General features: G+C 39.8%; 1 protein-coding gene across 3 annotated transcripts; it reads right to left on the bottom strand.

The window, feature by feature from the left end:
* Positions 1–2746: 2746 nt before the first annotated feature.
* LOC107686430 (follistatin-A-like) lies at positions 2747–13726 on the bottom strand. 3 transcript variants are annotated; one of them, XR_001634042.1, is made up of 7 exons: positions 13571–13726; positions 12610–12801; positions 12210–12428; positions 11055–11279; positions 10538–10768; positions 8807–9192; positions 2747–2759 (listed from the first exon to the last, which is right to left on the bottom strand). XR_001634042.1 is itself a non-coding variant. In XM_016483417.1 (6 exons), exons 1-6 carry the CDS (start codon positions 13653–13655, stop codon positions 9110–9112), a joined length of 1035 nt encoding a protein of 344 aa, XP_016338903.1. In that variant the 5' UTR covers positions 13656–13726; the 3' UTR covers positions 8630–9109. The 3 variants fall into 3 exon arrangements, 2 of the variants coding, with proteins under 2 accessions (XP_016338903.1, XP_016338904.1); XM_016483417.1 differs by lacking the exon at positions 2747–2759 and having other exon boundaries at positions 8630–9192; XM_016483418.1 differs by lacking the exon at positions 2747–2759 and having other exon boundaries at positions 9120–10768.
* Positions 13727–18454: the final 4728 nt, after the last annotated feature.

Genomic DNA, 18454 nt, shown 5'->3' on the forward strand with positions numbered 1-18454 from the left:
GTGTGTATTTAACAGTTCAAGGCCTATAAAGCAGCAAAAATAACTCTGTTCAATACTCCCGCACTCTATGAATGCCGTCTTCACGTGCACGTTTTTCTGACAGTGCTCAGAAACAGTCTTTCAGACAGTGCGCAAATACAGCAAAATGAGTTCTCTTTTAAACCGCAATGCCTAAAAACACGTGCACACAGTAAGTTTTCGTGACCACGTAGCACAGCAACGTCACATGAGCGTGTAACTGTGATAGAGGAGATAAAGTCTCTAAAATCTCTATCGGTTGACAAATTTGTACGGTTAATCATGTCTATTGGTATATCGCATTCCTCTAATTGCATATTTTGGTTGTTACAAAGCTAGGTGCATTGATATTAAAAATCTTGCTAATTATTGTCATTTTATGATTGATAACTGTTTTTTAATAATTTGCACTCTGTTTTGCATTTAGCATTGGTTTGTTCGTTCACATGGTTCTCGACCCATCAGAATTAAACCAGATTAAAACACTTTTTCTTTTTTATTTACCTCAAGTTCATAGTGTAAGATGCCTCCACCGAACTTAGCTTTATTTCTTTATCACACAGATAAAGAAATACTTTGAGCTGGAACCTCTGGCACGAGGCAAGAGCTGGATTCTGGAGGGCAGCACGGTGGACAGCATGGACGCGGTGAAGGAGAGCTTCGGTCAGCTCATTAATCTGCTCGAGGAGAAGGACCACGAGACAGGCAGGATATGACCCGGGGACGACATCCCAGCATCCCTCAGACACTACTGAACGCCAACTCGCCACAGGCCAGCACATCCCAGTTCAGCCTGGCCGTCGTGTAAACTACATTGTTACTTTAACTCTGTTACTGTGGTGAAACAAATTGAGCCATGGGAAAAAATGGACTATGATAAATCCTCACGTAAGGATACATATCTGCAGAAAAAGAAGGTACCTCAGCCCTTAAGTTTGATACCTTCTCTCAAACCACACGTATTAACCCAGAACAAGCGTTCGACACGCGATTACCATTCTGAGTTAAATGGTTGTATCTGTCCTTTTTAATGCAGACCTAGTTGCACATTGCTACTAAATAGATGATGTACTCATATTCTTGGTCATGTAGGGCAACTGGAAGTCATGTAGTCCCTAGTTTGTTTTCTTAGCACAGCGTGCGAGTGATTGCGTGTTTGCGAGAGAGATATGCCAGTTTGTACTTAAAAACCTTAAAGTGAGTCCTAATGTATTTTTAAAACAAACGTTTAATTGTGTTCTCAGAAACGACAGTCTTTAGATGTAACTCCAATAGGCCGTCTTAAATATTTGTGGCTGTGAAGTGAAAAGAAGAGTGATTCCTCAGTCGTGAATAAATAAATATTCTATAATATCTCTAAACTGCATGGAGCCGCACTTGATGTACCATTGGAGCTTTAGAGTGACTATAAATGCACATTTTTCATTTGGGATCATTGAGGACACTGATGTTTTCATAACTTGGTCTAGTATTGTTTGACAGCTGATCATATCCAGGATTTTGCTCGTCTGTCTCTTTATCTTGGATGGTAATGGTTGACAAAGCCCTACTGAAACATATAACACCGGTTTGACTTTGTCTTTTCACCAAAGACACTACAACCACAATCAGCCCCTTTAGGTGAACCGTGACACAGCCTTTGATTTTGTATGCATGATGTATTTACCATGTGCTTGTTTGGATATCGCGTTATTGGAATTTTTTTGTATTTCTGTTGGCCCTGAATGTAACATGCTCTCTCTGCATCATCACACCTCCTCTAGTCTCAATGTGGTCCCATTTAGTTGAGTTTCTGGAGGAGGAAGGAATGCAAGAGCCCAGTCCGGTGTTAACCAAATCATTGATGTGCCACATCAGCCACACTTCCAAAAGCAAGCAAACACCTTGAATGCATAATCATCATCAAACTCGGGCAACATCTTGGGTTTTATTTATATCTACTACAATTTTATACCCTCCGAACCAATTCAGCTGCCTTTTTGTAATTCAAATATTTGTACATTTGTTACAGATTAGTCTCTGGAAAGACATGTGCCTGTCTTTGTACTGGAAGATAAAAAGTCTAGGTGGACTTTTAGCCATTTACCAAGGTGGCATCAAGTCAGGTGGCACATGTTTGACAGTGTTTATGCATAATTTCCACTGAGCAACATGGAAAATAAAGGTAGAAGAAGGACAAATATGTTGTCTTTGGTCATTTACTTATAGGATGATATCATGTTTCACATTTTTGGCTGATGAATAATGGATGAGAACAAATGATCTAGACCTTGACACAGAGTTGTGAAGGTCTTCAAGGGTCCTCTCTATGATATCGCTTTCTGTCTTTCTTTTTTCTGCTAATAATTTTTTATATATTAACAAAACATCTTTATTGTCTTTTTTTTCTAGGAAGTATGAGTAAAAGATTATGGAAAACTAGTTAAAGGAATAGTTCAACCAAAAATGTAAATTAGCAGAAAATTACTCGCCTTCAGACCATAAATGAGTTTGTTTCTTCTTCACTTGCTCATCAGTGGATGCTCTGCAGTGAATGGGTGCCGTCAGAATGAGAGTCCAAACAGCTGATAAAAACATCACAATAATCCACAAGTAATCCACACCACTCCAGTCCATCAGTTAACATCTTGTGAAGTGAAAAGATGTGTGGATTACTTATGGATTATTGTGGTGTTTTTATCAGCTGTTTGGACTCTCATTCTGACGGCACCAATTCACTGCAGAGATACATTTCTCCAAATCTGATGAAGAAACAAACTCATCTACATCTTGGATGGCCTGCGGGTGAGACAATTTTAAGCAAACTTTCCTTTTGTGTGAACTATTCAAGTTTTGCTTTCAAGAAATTCATTCTTTAGTTTCACTTTTTTCTTCATGATATCAAGATGCTATACCTTTATTTCTGACTTCATGTCCCCAAATTTACAAAAATGAAGTTCAATTCAGAATTCAGATCCATTCATTCCACTGACCCATTTACCAATAATCATAGTTGGCTTCTTTGATATTTCCCTTTGTTTCACTCATCTGGATGGCTTTGAGCTCGCTACTGACTAAAGAGCAAGGAACGCCAGCATCTCTGTGGGTCATCAGCACAAGAGTGATTAGTCATAGTGTTTCCCTGTCTATGGATTAGTCATCTACAGTCATTTCCAGCTGTCCTCATAACCCACAAAACTATGAGATGGAGGCAGTTTCTTTTCATTGGCTTGTAGGGATTCCCATAAATCAGACTCTGAAGTTAATATATCCATGTATCCAATAAACATAATGTATCCATGTCCATACAGGAGCTTAACAAAACCAGATCCTGCTAAAATGTCAAATGACACATTTATAGATGCTGGGGATTTAACAAAACAAAACAGAGTGGGGACAAAACCATTCAGGCAACCTGGACCACAATCACTAGACCACATTGTTATTCTATGACTTGAAAGAAACTTTCTTCTAGTTTCAGTTGACAGCAGACATCGGGAAATATAATTAGGCGCCTAAAGTTTAACCTCTCTCTCATTTCTCCTTGACCAGAGGACAACTCACAGAAGAAGCAGCACAGACACTGATGATCAGTTAATAATTTCTAAATACAACATTGAAATTGTCTGTGACTTTGCTTTCTGGGGGCAGACAGAAAATTATTCCTCTGATTTTCAGATCTGACTGACAAAACCTGTTCCGACAGCATGAAATGCAAATGAAGCTGTTCAAAGAATGAACTTCTGAAAAATCCATCTTTTGGTAATGGGTATTGTGTCTGGCGAAGAGACATTATCTAAAATAACCTGAGACCATTTGAAATGACTCACTCACGCTATACCAGACGCATATTAGTATGCAGACAGATGAACACTTGGGATTAATCTTTCAACTTTAACCATGTCTGAAGAACTTCACAAAGCTGTCTGCAAGACAAACTTTCAATATTTTCTTCTTTTTCCCCAGTGTCAGTCTGACAGCCTCGTGCTAATCTTCTTAAAACGTCTCTGCTCTCTATCACACCTGTGCAACGGGAGAGTTTCAGAAAGTTTCTTAAATTTAAGTATTATTAGTTTCTTTGGCAGCTCTTAAAGGAATAGTTCACCCAAAATTGCTGTCTTTCCTCTGTGAAAAACAAAAGATATTCTGAGATATAACTGTTTTTTGTCCATACAATGAAAGTTTTTTTTTTTAAAGTCATTGACTTTCATTGACACGAGGGTAAAGAAAAATGACAGAAAGTTCATTTTTGGTTGAACTGTCCCTTTAAGACAAGGTGACTAAGGTAAAAACATTTAACTGACAGATATATCTTTTTTTTTTTGTATTACACGTTTTCTAAAATTGTATGTTTTATATATGCAAATGAGACACTATTTGTATATAATTCCAGAACAGAAATCTAAACATTGGATAAAGCCATGTTCAAAATCCATGTTCTTGACATAAGAGAGTCAAATATATTTCCAGAGGAGATTTTGGATCTCTTTTTATAACAAAGAATTATGGAAGCATTATGGAACAATTCAGGCTTTTTTTCCTGGCAACTAGGAGAAAAATAGTTATAACTGCGAGATATAGACTCAAAAAAGTTGTGAAATAAAAAGTTGCAGTTACCTTTTTAGTCTTTATTCTGTGGAGAAAACAAAAAACTGAATTGCGAGATGCATTTCTCTACGAAATTAGAGGAAAACAGTGAGAATTGCAAGATAAAGTTGAAATTATATATTTTTTATTTTTATTTGAGGAAAAAAATGAAAAACAGAATGTTGAGATGTAAACTCAGAATTCTGAGAAAAAAATCGGAATTTTTTGTTTATATCAAACAAAACTTTTATGAGAATAAAAATCTGAATTATGTAAGATTAAAAAGTCGCAATTGCCTTATTTATTTTTTATATATATTTATTTTTTTATCCTGTGGCAGAAATGGGCTTCCATGGAAAACAGTGCCATCAGCTAGAAAGAAAAAAAATCATGTTTTTCGGAATGAAATGTTATCAAATCTGGCAAATGACATGAACCCAACCCCCTCTGTGAAAACCTTCAGAATATAGATAGGAATAAAACGGTGAAGTTCGGTAAGTGTAAGTGCAACTGAAGTGGAGATTTCTTGCTCAAAAAAACATATTTTGAGAAAACCGCTTTTAAAGATTACGTAATTGAAACAAAGTAACTGAAGGCTATTGATGCAAATGAAATAAACACTTAGAAGTGCATTTGGGATGTTTTCTTTCTACTGTTCTGACACAGCATGTTACGAAAAGCCAAACAGCCCAAAAAAACTCAAAATTGTGCAGGAAAAAACAATGAAACTCAAGAATCCCAGAATTGCCAGTGAAAACGAACTTAACTAGGCCATACTCACTGAAAGCAAAAGCACATGCATCTGAAAAGCAATGACCCTTTTGCATTGCTTTTTTCCTTCATGCTCATGAGAAATGTGCAATTCCTATCGCCGCCGTACCTCCACAAACATGTTCCCATGACTGATTATAATGAGTTAGGGCTGCAGCTTGCGTTGCCTCCATTAGTGGATCCCATTTTGCATTGTGTTGCAACACAAGGGTCAAATGTAAAGACAAAATGTACATTCTCGGCTTTACAACACTGGGACATCAAAACAGGCCCGTCTGGGGTAACGAGGCATGCATGCTCATTTGGGACACTTTCTCCATCAGCGAGTGAGAAAACCTCTTCTTAGTAATGTTAGGACTAACAAAGATAGTCTCTAATAGCGGCTCTCTGTGATCTGGTTTCAAAGCCTCGAGCCAGGGTTTAATTGCTGATTGTTTTTAACGGCAGATTCAGATCCCTCTCTGATTCGACTACGATTCTCTGTCGGCGCATTGAAGTTGGAGGAAGTGTACGCCTCTTTTGATGGCTCTGTGCATTCTATTTCCTTGTTAAAATTCAAACCAAATTTATACGACCACTAATAGAGAACATTTCTGAAATGGCAAAAACAGTCAACGGCACATTAATAAGCATGGATTTTCCATACAGGGCCATCAGTCACTCGCTCTACAGCGATCCCTGGTTTTAATAACGCTCTATAAACACTAAAGACAACAGACTGAGTGTATAAACCAAGATAAAGGTTTGTATATTGCATGCATGAGCTGCAACAGAAACACTCTGGTTTGCCTTCATCAAAAGTGGACAGAGACAGGCAGAAGAGACTGTTTTGACTTCTGTCCAGAGCGGCAGAGCTGTTCGATTACACCCCCGAGTACATTTCTCATTCTATTTCCAGGCATCTGTCGCACATAGAGTGTGCTAAACCTCAGCTGACCAGTGGCTGTCTCGCAGACATCGACTGACTCACACGTTTGTATTGAACTTCTATGAGAGACCCAGCGGGGATCCGGCGGACTGGTTGCTAGAGAGACTCAATGAACTGTCAGGAAATGACCCACAGAGCTCAGTTCTCTCCAGACGGGTTCTCTTCAAACATTTTGTTTGCGCCAACAGAACGCTTTATGCTTTTTTGAGCACTGTCCTTTTGTACTGGTTTATACCTAGAGATAAAGGGTGTCCTCTCATGAACTTGGCAGAAAACTGTAGACCTTTCAAATCAATGGTGACTGTTTGTACTGCAATACAAAAATAATTTTCTTAATAAGTTTTACATATATATATATATATATATATATACATTTTAGCAATTATAGATCTTATGCCTCAGTGAAACAAGTGCACATCAGCCATCTTTAGAATTTTGTATTTGATCTTCCGTTTTTGTGTATAGCTTTATAGCATCACTGTTAAAGCTGGTGAAGTGGATTTACTTATTGTAGAGTTAACAAAAGTTATCATGTGCATTTTAATGTTTGAAGCTGATGTTGTAACAAATGTCAGTAGACCGGGAAGATTTTAAAACGAGCGGTTCATTCAGATACATCCTGGCCCGCTGCAGAAACACGGGAAGACAGAAATCAGTAATGATAACTCATCAGCAGGCTACTCATCAGTTCGTGAGTAGGCTATATGATTCATTAAATGAATCACTCAAGAGTCAAAAGATATTTTGTTAACTAGGATTCCTTTAATACACAGCATAATATCTGAAAACTATCTTCTTAAACATTTTTGCCTCTGAGGTAAATTTATCTTGTTTTATGCAAGTTTTTATTTTTTTCTGGACAACATAATAAAATTACTTTTTGAGTAGGAAGAGCTTTTGTCATATACTGTAATGTGCCAAAATATAGGCTAATTAAAATTAAAAGACTTGTCATAGCACTTGCATATTATTGCTCTTTTGTTGGTTTTGATTGCTTCTATTGTCATCATTTGTAAGTCGCCTTGGATAAAAGTGTCTGCTAAATGATTAAATGTAAAATGTAAAACCTGACCATAGGAAGGTCAATGGATTTTAACTTCATCAGCATGACTATAGGAAAAAGTCTCCTCTCTCCTGTAACATCAGCTGTTTCTCAACATTGTTATAGTGACGGCCTGCTATTTTTTCCAAAACAAGTTAGAGACAGTGACACAGTGTTCACTCTTGATTACGATCTTCTTTGTTGCAGTCATTTCAGATATGATTACTCTTCCCTGTTTCTGAGCCATCACAGATGCTGCCCAGCAGGTATCGGCGAGGCCCGGACGCCCATGTTCCCTCATGACAACCGCTGCTGATTCAGCTGCCCGGCGAGAGGAGACACAGATCATCCCTGACAGCACAAACACACCTCACCTTACTGAACACCGCCTCTCTCCATACTTCAGTTTCAATGAAGCCAAAGTAAGTTTATCGCTTGTTTGTTTGGTCTGTTTGTAAAGAGCTTAACTTAGAGTCTAGACAGAACTGTTGTCATAAAACCTGTTAATTTGACATTTTAAGGCATCTGTGCACAATATCAGATGAAGAAAAATGAGTTCCCACACTGTCTGAAAAACATCTCAGTGGGTTTGAATTAACGATAAGCATCTAATGAAGCCTTGCAAAGCAAAGAGGTGGTGTCGCTCTCCTTTCCAATTAGCCGTCTGTGCGACTTCCTGGCAAATTAGTTTCCTCGCTGCAGCTCAGACAGTTCCGGTGGCTTCTGCAGAACTTGGATTGGCTTATGTGTGTGTGTGTGTGTGTGTGTGTGTGTGTGTGTTCAAGGCAATCTGCTTGCGACTAGCATGGAATAACAAATTCCCACTTTAAGGATTCAAGGTCAGGACCAATTAAGTTCTTAAAGGTTCTTCAAAATCCCATCACTGAATTACAGATTTAAAATGGCAAGATTTCTATGAAGGTTTTGGAATAATACCTTTTCCAGAGATTAGTTTTGCTGCTGTACATTTTTAAATCCAACCACAGTGAAGTAGGAGACATATTTGGTTCAATTTTTACTTTTTATATTGCATCTTTACAAATGGCATCATTAACGGTATATACATTAAACATTTACATACAAATACAAAACTAGAAATGTATAGCTGGATCTCTAAAATAAAAAAGACAAACAATATATGGCAAGAAAACAATGCTAAAGTTGATATTGTTAATTTTATACAACATATGATAAACTGGATTCCTCTGTCTGAGCACCCACATAAAAACAGAAAAATATTAGCAAAAAAGGGTATATTTTGATTTTAGAAAACACTAAAATCAACATGATTTCTGTCAAATAAAACCAATTTTTGGTGTCAGAGTGAAAACAAATCAGACATAGATATTACTGACAAAGCTGTTTTTGTCAGCTTTGATTGTAAACCAATCCAGATCTACAAAGTACATTTATTAGTGAACATTAGATTAATAAATAAAACACATGCATGTTTTGCTGCAGATTTCATTTGGGGAAATGACAAAAACTTTACTTTCTTTTTTTTTTCCTTCACAAAATGTAACACTTTTCAAAACACATTTATCTTAAGAGTAACATTGCACGTTATAATAAATAATATTCTTTCAAAGACGACAAAGGAAAAGACGAGAGAGATCATTTATTCGGACTATAAATGTATAAATAAAAAAAGGCAAAAAATGTATAAATAAACATCTACAACAATAAGCATCTTCCACGCGTCTGTGGAAAATAAATAAGAGTACACGTCTGTACAATATGAACACGACTCTGTGCTCAAATGGAGTCCTGCTGTTGACAGTGGTTTATCCAGTCAGTAACAGAGATACATGGCTATAATCCGTGTAATCTTCATCATCCTCCTCTTCATCCGTCTCTTCAGAGAGAGCTACGGAGGAATATAGCAGCTGTTGTATTAGTATAAAACACAACAGCATTCAGGCACAGAGTCTTACTGCATCTTTCTCCCAAAGCATCTCTAACTGATGCTTTGCAATTCACACAAGGTTGTGGGATCACAGCTCAGAGAGGAACGAGAGGGTGGGATTGAGTTTCTCTGTGGAATGGCGCCTAACCGCTATCTTTTATTAGCGGGAGAATTTCTTGTATTTGTCATTGTATAAAATAAATTTTATACATAAAAGATATAAAAGATGATTCTTCAATACCACACACAGACTCGGCCGGGTGAAATATGGTTCTACTTTAGGGCATTAACAACTGATCATCTAAACATGTTCCTACTAAACATAAAATCACATTTTTCCCACATGAGATTTGTTATGTCCCACATTTTAACCATTATAAGAAGTGATATTTTCTAGAAACATGTGAAGAAAGTCCTTTCTTCTAGAGGAATAAGTGTCATTAAAAATACTTATAAAACACAGAATATGGTTAGAAAAATATTTTTTTCACATTACGCAAAATGGACATAACAAACCAACAGTAAAAACATGGAGTTTCCCTTTATTACACAGACGATAGACAAAGGTGTTAGAGATGTTAGCTGGGGTTGGAAACGAACGTCCGCAGACAATATTTGTCTCTCGGAATTGATTTTCTGGGCATATAAAACACAGCATACTGACCATTTCAAAAACTGCAATTAAAATATGTGTCAGAAATATATCTATATATTAAAATACACATTTAAAAAAAACTTTCTGCCCCCGTATAATTTATATTTCCAGGGCATTTTTTGTCACTTTCGCAACTGGTGAATTTCTGACCGTGCACCATAATGGCACCAGGTTCGCTTTTCTTTGTCCATCACAGAGCAGGTCAGCCTGCCATAGAGCAAAAACAACAAGACGATTCACAAACAGAGCACGCTAAGTGAGTTTATGTTCACTTTCCACATGATACCGTCAGTCACGTTTCTGTCTCTGATGCGCAGACAGTGAAACAAAATCAGATGAGCAGCATGTTAAAAACTGTCTCGCATCCCAAACGGAAATCCTTCCAGGCTTGACCTCAAAGATTTTGGCTTAACACCTCATCGATAGATAAGCAGGGGACAACTGCACTGTCCCGGACACTTCTAACATCTCATCGCCACTGAGTTAAGTCTTTGCGAGAGGAAGCCGACACAAGGGCTAATACACACTCTCTCTCCAACAGTCCTCGCGTTCCTTGTGGGGGCAATGGGAGGGGCAAGAAAGAGGGGTGTTTTCGGCAGGGGGAGGGAATGCGGGACATGGGTGCGGCCAGGTTTAGCATCCACTACTTACAGTTGCAGGAGCCCGAGTGTTTGACTTCCAGGACGAGACCCAAAGAGCAGGAGGCCTGCCTCATGGCGCACTCGCTCGGGTAAGTGGCGTTGTCACTGGCGCAGACGCTGTCGCCCGGACGACTCTCGGGACAGGTGTCCTCGCATATCACACAGCGTCCACGTCCCGTCCACTTGTCCCACAGACACTTTCGTACCTCCCGACATTTGATGTCTTCACAGGACCTGGCGTCTGAAGATGATGTGGAGTAGACGAAGAAAATGAGAACTGAAGTTTTCCCAAAGTATGATTTCACTTTACTGTATGTAAAACCACTTTTCAAGCCCCTTTCGGCTGTTAATTTTAGTCTTATTTCACTCCGTGTGGTTTGAGGAGGTATTAAATAACGCAGAAAAGCAGCAACAGTCAAAGCTACCCATGTGAAACATGAATATGTTATTGCAACAGAAAACAGAGTAATGAGAACCACATGTTTAAGAAAGGATTGTGCAAGCACAAGATTTTGTCTTATTCTCACCTATGCATTTCCCCTCGTAGGCGACTCCAATGGACCGTCCCATGATGCACGTTGCCCTTCGGATATGGCAGGCGCTGGCGTACATAGTCCCGTCGTTCCCGCACAGGTACTGATCCGGTGAGGTCACCTCAGGGCAAAGCCGGTTGCAGGTCACACAGTAGGCGTTGTTGGTCTGGTCCAGTACACACGTTGAGCTTCCAGGACAGCGCACATCATAGCATGATTCTGTATGAAAATAATAATCCATCAATGCTGGCAGCTTCTGTTTAACAACCTTTTACACCTGGTTACGTGATACTGATGTGAAACTATAGTTTTATATTTTGTCAATGCATAAAGGTGTAAAATTCCATTCTCTCTATAAATATTTTGGTAGGCATAGTATTTTTATTAAAAAGACATGAAATAATGCATGTTCGTTCAATTACTAGCAAGTTATCATTCAGTTCCTTTTAAATGCATTTTATTTAAAGAACTGAGAATTGAGCCTTAGTTTTAGACTTAAAAAGTCAACGTGAAACAGCATTCGCAACCATTTTACTTCTCTTATGTGGTGTATTTCGGAGTGAAAAAGGATATTTAATGAAAATTTTGGTTGGAATTTAAATTTCCCATATCCATTGGAAATTGACTGAGTCATAAAAAGTGGGTGTTACATAACAGAATGTAATTTAAAATGCTAGTTTAAACAGTTCTTACATGATCCAATGAGATCGCATGGCCTGCATGATGTCACCGGAACAAAAAGTTGTTTCAGAGGCGGAGCAGATTAGTATTTTGTGAACATTTTAATTCTGTAATGTGACGTATTTTTTCATAAAACAGGATATTCAGCAAGAACAATTTAAGTCGGGACCTAAATTTTCTATATCCATTTGGAATTGAGTGGATTATGAAAAGTGTTACGTAACCAAATGTAAACAAAAATGCAAGTTGGTTAAAAGCAATTCCTACATTATTCAGTAGATTGCATGGCCTACGTGATGTCACTGAAACAAAAAGTTGTTTCAGAGATGGAGCAAGTTATTATTTTTAAATATTTAAGATTGCAGAGACATTTTCTTCTTTGCAAGAATGTACACAATAGTTTGTAAGTAATTAAGCATTTAAATTTAAATTTCATTTGGACTTTGAAGAAGGTTTACGTGACTGTACTTTTGCATTTTCCCTGGTACTGTGCAGTCAGGTCAGGGTGTCTCTTGCACTTGGCCCTAAGGAGGGCACATTCGTTCCGGTATGTTTTCCCATCGGAGCCACACACAGGCCCTTTAAAGGTGACATTGGAGCAATCTGGGGCACATACGCAGCGAGGCTTATTCCGCTTGTTCATTTTGCACCTCTTTCCAGGACCACAGTCCACATTATCACAAGTCTCTGTGGAATCAATAAAGAAGGCTATGATTAATTGACAAATCAGTTCTGGACTGACAAATGATCACAATGTTCATATACGTTCCTAGCATTTCCTGTCTGAAATCTTCATAGGCTAACAATTCAAAGCCTCTTCCAGATTATTTCCATTCATCCAAATGATGAAATCACTCTTATGTGGTACCTTTACAAGGTATGCAGTTCGGTGCACCACCATTGAAGATCAGCCACCGGAAAAGCGTGTTATTGGGTACATCCTCCTCGGTCCAAGCCGTGCCCAGACGGCCACTTCTACAACAGTCTTCCCGACTCATCCCAGACATGTAGAGAACCTGGCATCTCCCGTTCTTGCCCTGCTGAAGCCAGCAGTTGCCAGCTGGAAAGAGCCACTTTATTACGTGCTGAATAATATTCTGCTCATATATCACTCATACCAGGCATGTAATTGAATGTAGCTAACTGAAACCAATTAGTGCCAAGCAGAGCCACAACTACTTTGGACACTGAGGGGTGCATGCTGGATTTTTATTTTACCTTACATGTCTTAAATTCCTACTTTTGGCCCCTTCAATATCTGGTTACATCTTTAGTGCCAAGTTACATTATGAAATAACCACAGATTTTGCTTGATCCAGGTAAAAGATTAAAAAAAAAAACATTTGAAAATGATTTCAATGGTATTTTTTAAAAGGAACTCGGGTTTAAATTCCAAATGTTCAAAGAGTCTTTCTGCCATCTGAGTCCACTCAAACTCTTAAGAAACTCTATATTGTGGTTGTGCAAGCGTTTTTTGTGCATTGCACGGCAACATGCTCAACCGTTTAGACACAATGTCATTTTAAACACCATAAATGATAAAAATACCACACTTCCTATTGCACAAAGTTTGACATAACGTCTGAAAATATAAATCATTTCAAGATCAGACAGGAAGTGCCTTTAAACTATATATCTACTGTATACATATAATAATACATACTGTATACATATAAACATATAAGTTCTCTTAGTTTTTACTCACGAGAGGCACCAGCACGCAACCGGACCGCTGCTCAAGTCCAAATCAATGCATGAATGGCTTTATCACTGCATAATAGCCCTCATTCAGACTTCAGACTTCACGCGAAGGATAGATGTCACTTTACCTTGTACTTTCTGCTGTTCCATCAAGTGCGCGAACCATATGAGAAGCGCGATAACGCCCTGGCGGAGCTGCGGTAACTGTAGCATCCTCAGAAAAAGTGGAGACGCGCGTTGGAGACAGACGGACTACGGATGGACAGATGTTCTCCCGATGCTTCGCACTCACTGACTGTCATACACACGGAATCCGTCTCGCTTTTTAAATCTATATGGGGTCTTGAGTTGGATGCCTGTGGTGGGCGGTCTTCATACTTCATAGTGGGGTGGGGAGAGCATTGTAATAGTTTGCCCACCGAAATTTATCAGGTGACATTTGGAAGTCTAGAAACTTTCTCCCCTCAAGAGCAACATTATGATTTGGGGCTGAGTTTGGGGGGATTTCAAAGAGTTGGAAAACAGCAGAAAAGTGATTTGGGGTCTGTCTGTGTTTAATGTGGAAAGAAGGCTGATTGTTACAGCATAACAGTTATTTGATATAAATATTTTTTCTTACAACATATGCCAAACTTTGAACTTGAATTTTATGAAACAGAAACCAGTTCTGCAAAATTGCAGAATAAATACTAGTTTATTTTGATGGGATAACCTTTGATTGTTGTAGGATTGAAAATACAAATGTCTTTACATGTTAATAAATTGGAATGTGCCATGAAGGCTAAAATGTAATATATCATAATAACAGGGTTGAGTTTTATGCTTAATATTGCGCTGCTCTCGAGGTCTTGACACTACAAGGTATCTGTAATAAAGATTTTAATGTTGATATTTCTGCAAATATCCAGTTTACTTTTCAAACTCATGGTAACAGGGTTGACTATTTAAATTGTACGAGCCAAAAATCATAATACAATATAAGATGATAAAAAATACAAGTTCACAATGATGATTACTGTTATTATGATTTATTTTCAATTAAAATTTTACATTATTATACAGATAAGGGGAATTATAAGGTAAATGGGCTGATGCCTAACCTCGAATTTGTCTTTTTAATAAAAGTGTGTATAGTGAGAGAGAGAGAGAAATTGTTCATAGAATTCTAAAATGTTGTTTGTTCTAGTCTATTTTTTTTATGTATATACTATTATTTTATTTATTTATTATTTTTAAATACACATCTCTTCTAGATTCAGTGTAAACACTATGCTTTGGCAATACATTGTAACAATTGTCATGCCAACAAAGCACATATTGATATGAATTGGGAGAGAGAGAGAGCGAGAGAGAGAATAAATACAAAATACTTTTATTCATGTATTTTTGTTCATTTAAAATGTTGCTAATTTTTCATTAAAAATTCATTACTTTAATTAAAATTTGCTAATACAACAAGAACTGGGAACAGACCAAAAAGTAAATAATACAAAATGGAGAAAGAATACATTAAAATGTTTAAAAATTAAATTAAATTACTGGAACTTTGCCAAAATCCCTAAACACATATAGTAAAAGTTATAGTCAGTTTTTATATAATGCACAAAATGCACCCTTTTCATTTAATCCTATTGACTTATATTATGACCTTACTAACAATAACGAGCTATTAGTTTACTATGAACTGGCAGTTTTTTAATTACTACACTCTTTATCATTAAAGCTGTATATACTCTACTGTACAGCAAACCAGACAATATGAATAGAGACAACAGCATCTCTGTGCCGTGGGAATACGTATGAACTATTACAATTCTCTGCTTTGAATGGATCCAGACACTTTTCCATCCATTTCAGTTGGGACGATAAGCGTTAATCTTTTGAAGTGGCCTATTACTGTGAATTTTGACGGGTAATAATAGAATGAAGGATACGGTTATTCTAATAATAGTTAAGACAGTTGTTTGGTCCTCCACAGGGTCAAACCTGTAAATATAGCACAACAAATCCTCCTTCAAAAGGAAGCAATCAGGGTGTTTCGTTACACCCTGTCTACACTACTAGTGACGCGACATGACACGACAAACTCCTGTGAAGCTGCTGACGTTGCACTCTTGCAGTGTAGGCTAAAGCAATATGCCCCAAGAAGCCGTGGTTTACAGTGAATTTATAACAGCTAAGGGGTGTTGTTAGGCACAATGTCGCTTAGCTTTTATAAAACGGTTATTCCATATACGTAGTAAGGTTTCACAAAATAAAACAGAGCAAATAAAGTGTAATGATATTAATAAAAACATTATTCTTCCACCAAACAATGTAGTTCCTCAGAATCAGTTGGGGTTGCAAAAAAGTGGTTGCCGAGCAACACACAAACATAAACAAAGGTGTATGTTAGTAGAGTAATTTACAACAGCTTCGAACGTGGCTCAGCCAATCAGAATCAAGGACCGGAACTATCCGTTTTATAAGAGCATTTTAGTTGCTGAAAGGTAAGGTTAGTTACAAAAGATAACTCCCGTTGCATCGTCGTTTGACGACTGCTTGGGGAAACTCCTGTTTACTCTATTACTGAAGCCTGATTGGTTAACGTTTGTGTAGCTGCACAAACCAATGGCGCTCGAGCCTGCCAGAAGGGGCGGAGCCGACCGCTATATAAGTCGGCTCGGAGCGCCATCTCATTAGAATCTTCTCCTTCAGCAATGAGACCATCTCTTCGCTGACTCTGCAATCAAGAAGCCGAAGAGGGAAGAAGCTCAGCCTGCAGCTCGCCGCTGTAGAAGAGCCCCGGCAGCGGAAGAAGTGAGAAGCCTTCCCCTGCGGCTATCCGGCTGGTAAGAGCAATTCCTGAGCAATTTCTCTGCGACGTTGTTGCAAATGTTGCACCATGAGTGTGGCTCGTGCAGGGAATTCCTTCTCATTCAGCGCGTGCCCAAGCAAACTACCACTGTGATAGTGGACCCACAAGAGCAATTCTCCTCTCCTCACACTGCGAATGCCAGTTCCCCGCCCCCGTGTCGTGAACTGCCATTAGTAGGAAAAGTAACCGCTTGCCACCTGGATTTTTGTTTGGAAAGCCATCCCCGGCGTGTCAAGCTGGATTCTAAAAACCATGGAATGAGGATACTCGCTCCAGTTCGATCGCAGGCCACCTCGCTTCAGAGGTATTATTCACACTTCGGTACGGGACAATGCATGTTCTTCGGTCCGAAGTACATACACTGCTTGCAAAGGTGCCGTGGAAACGGTCCCCTTAGCGAACAGCGAGTCAGGTTTTTACAGCCGTTACTTCCTTGTTCCCAAGAAAGACGGTGGGCTCAGACCAATACTCAATCTCAGACATCTGAACTTTTACGAAGTGCGTAGACATGGCTCTTTCCCCTCTGAGACTGATGGGAATCCGCTTTTTGAACTACCTCGACGACTGGCCGAATCAGAACGGGAACTTTTCGCTCACAAGTTGTTGTTGCTCAACCACCTAGAGCGTCTTGGACTGAAAATCAATTCAGCCAGAGTTTTCTGACTCCCAGACAGCAAGTGACTTTCTGGGAACAGTTATAGACTCTGTGAAAATTTGAGCTTGGATTACACCGGAACGCTCCCTGAATATTCAGTGAGTGACGCCGTCATTCAAGCCAGGGTCTGCACGTCCCCTCAGGGCATCCGGCCCCTTCAATATTGGATAAAAGCCCATGTCCTGTCCCATGCCTACCGCCTGGGCAGCGTTTATGTCAGGGTAACCCATCGCTGTGTCAAAGCTGTGGCCCTTGGACAACTCCCTGCCTGTTTCTGTCAGGCATGCAGTTGGGAATGGCCTCCAGAAGGAAGGTGGTCACGATGGGCGCCTCCAGCTCGGGCTGGGGCGCTCTGTATGAGGGCAATCCGGCGTACAGCTCCTGGTAGACCCATGAGCAATGCCTACATATCAACTGCCTCTAAATGATGGCTGTTTGCTGGCCCCGAAAACCTTCCTGCCAGCCTTAAAGGGGCACCACGTCCTGGTCCACTCGGACAACACGACTGTGGTAGCCTATATCAACTGCCAAGGCGACCTCAGGTCACGTCCCCTTCACAGGATGACTCGACGTCTCCTGCATTGTGCACAGAGAGAACTCCTCTCACTACAAGCAGTTCATGTGCCGGGCAGACTAAACCAGGGAGCAGATATGTAGCTCTAGGGGAGTGGAGGCTACATCCCCAGACGGTTCAGATGATCTGGTCAGTTTTCGGCAGGGCAAGAGGTCGACCTCTTCGCCTCTGAAGACAACTATCACTGCCCAACCTATTTTTCAAGACAGCGGGATGCTCTGGCCCACGATTGGCCCAACACCCGTCTGTATGCCTTCCCTCCAATCGCCCTGCTACCCCAGGTTATCAGGTGAGTCAGGGACACAAAGTGCTCTCTCCTCCTCGTGGCACCTCCCTGGAGGTACCAAGTCTGGTTTTCAGAGATGATCCAGCTGCTATCTGCAGAGCCGTGGTCACTACCTCTGAGGAGAGACCTTCTCTCGCAGGTGCAGGGCATGACTTGGCATCCCCAGCCGGAACTGTGGAGCCTTCATGTCTGGCCATTCGATGGGAGTCTAGCCAACTCCCAGTGCCTCTATGCCCTCAAGTGGTCAGTCTTCAGTGACTGGTGTTCAGCACGGAACCAGGATCTGGTATCATGTGATGTGTCCCATGTGCTAACCTTTTTGCAGGAGCTGCTGGATAAGGGGTGCACCCCTTCCACGCTCAAAGTCTATGTTGCAGCCATTGTGGCGAATCATTCTCTCGAGGCTGGCCAGACAACTGGCAGGAACGACTTGGTTATTAAGTTTCTTAGAGGCACTCGCCAGTTAAACCCTCCTCGCCCTAGGACGGTGCCAGCATGGGACTTGTCTATAGTCCTGAGAGCTCTCAAGAGCTCCCCCTTTGAGCCGCTTCAAACAGCTGGCTTAAGGGTCATGACACTCAAAACCGCTCTGCTTTTGGCCCTGGTGTCAGTCAAGCGAGTAGGGGACTTGCAAGTCCTG

Source organism: Sinocyclocheilus anshuiensis, unplaced genomic scaffold, assembly GCF_001515605.1.
Source record: "Sinocyclocheilus anshuiensis isolate Anshui unplaced genomic scaffold, SAMN03320099.WGS_v1.1 scaffold838, whole genome shotgun sequence".
NCBI classification, from domain to species: domain Eukaryota; kingdom Metazoa; phylum Chordata; class Actinopteri; order Cypriniformes; family Cyprinidae; genus Sinocyclocheilus; species Sinocyclocheilus anshuiensis.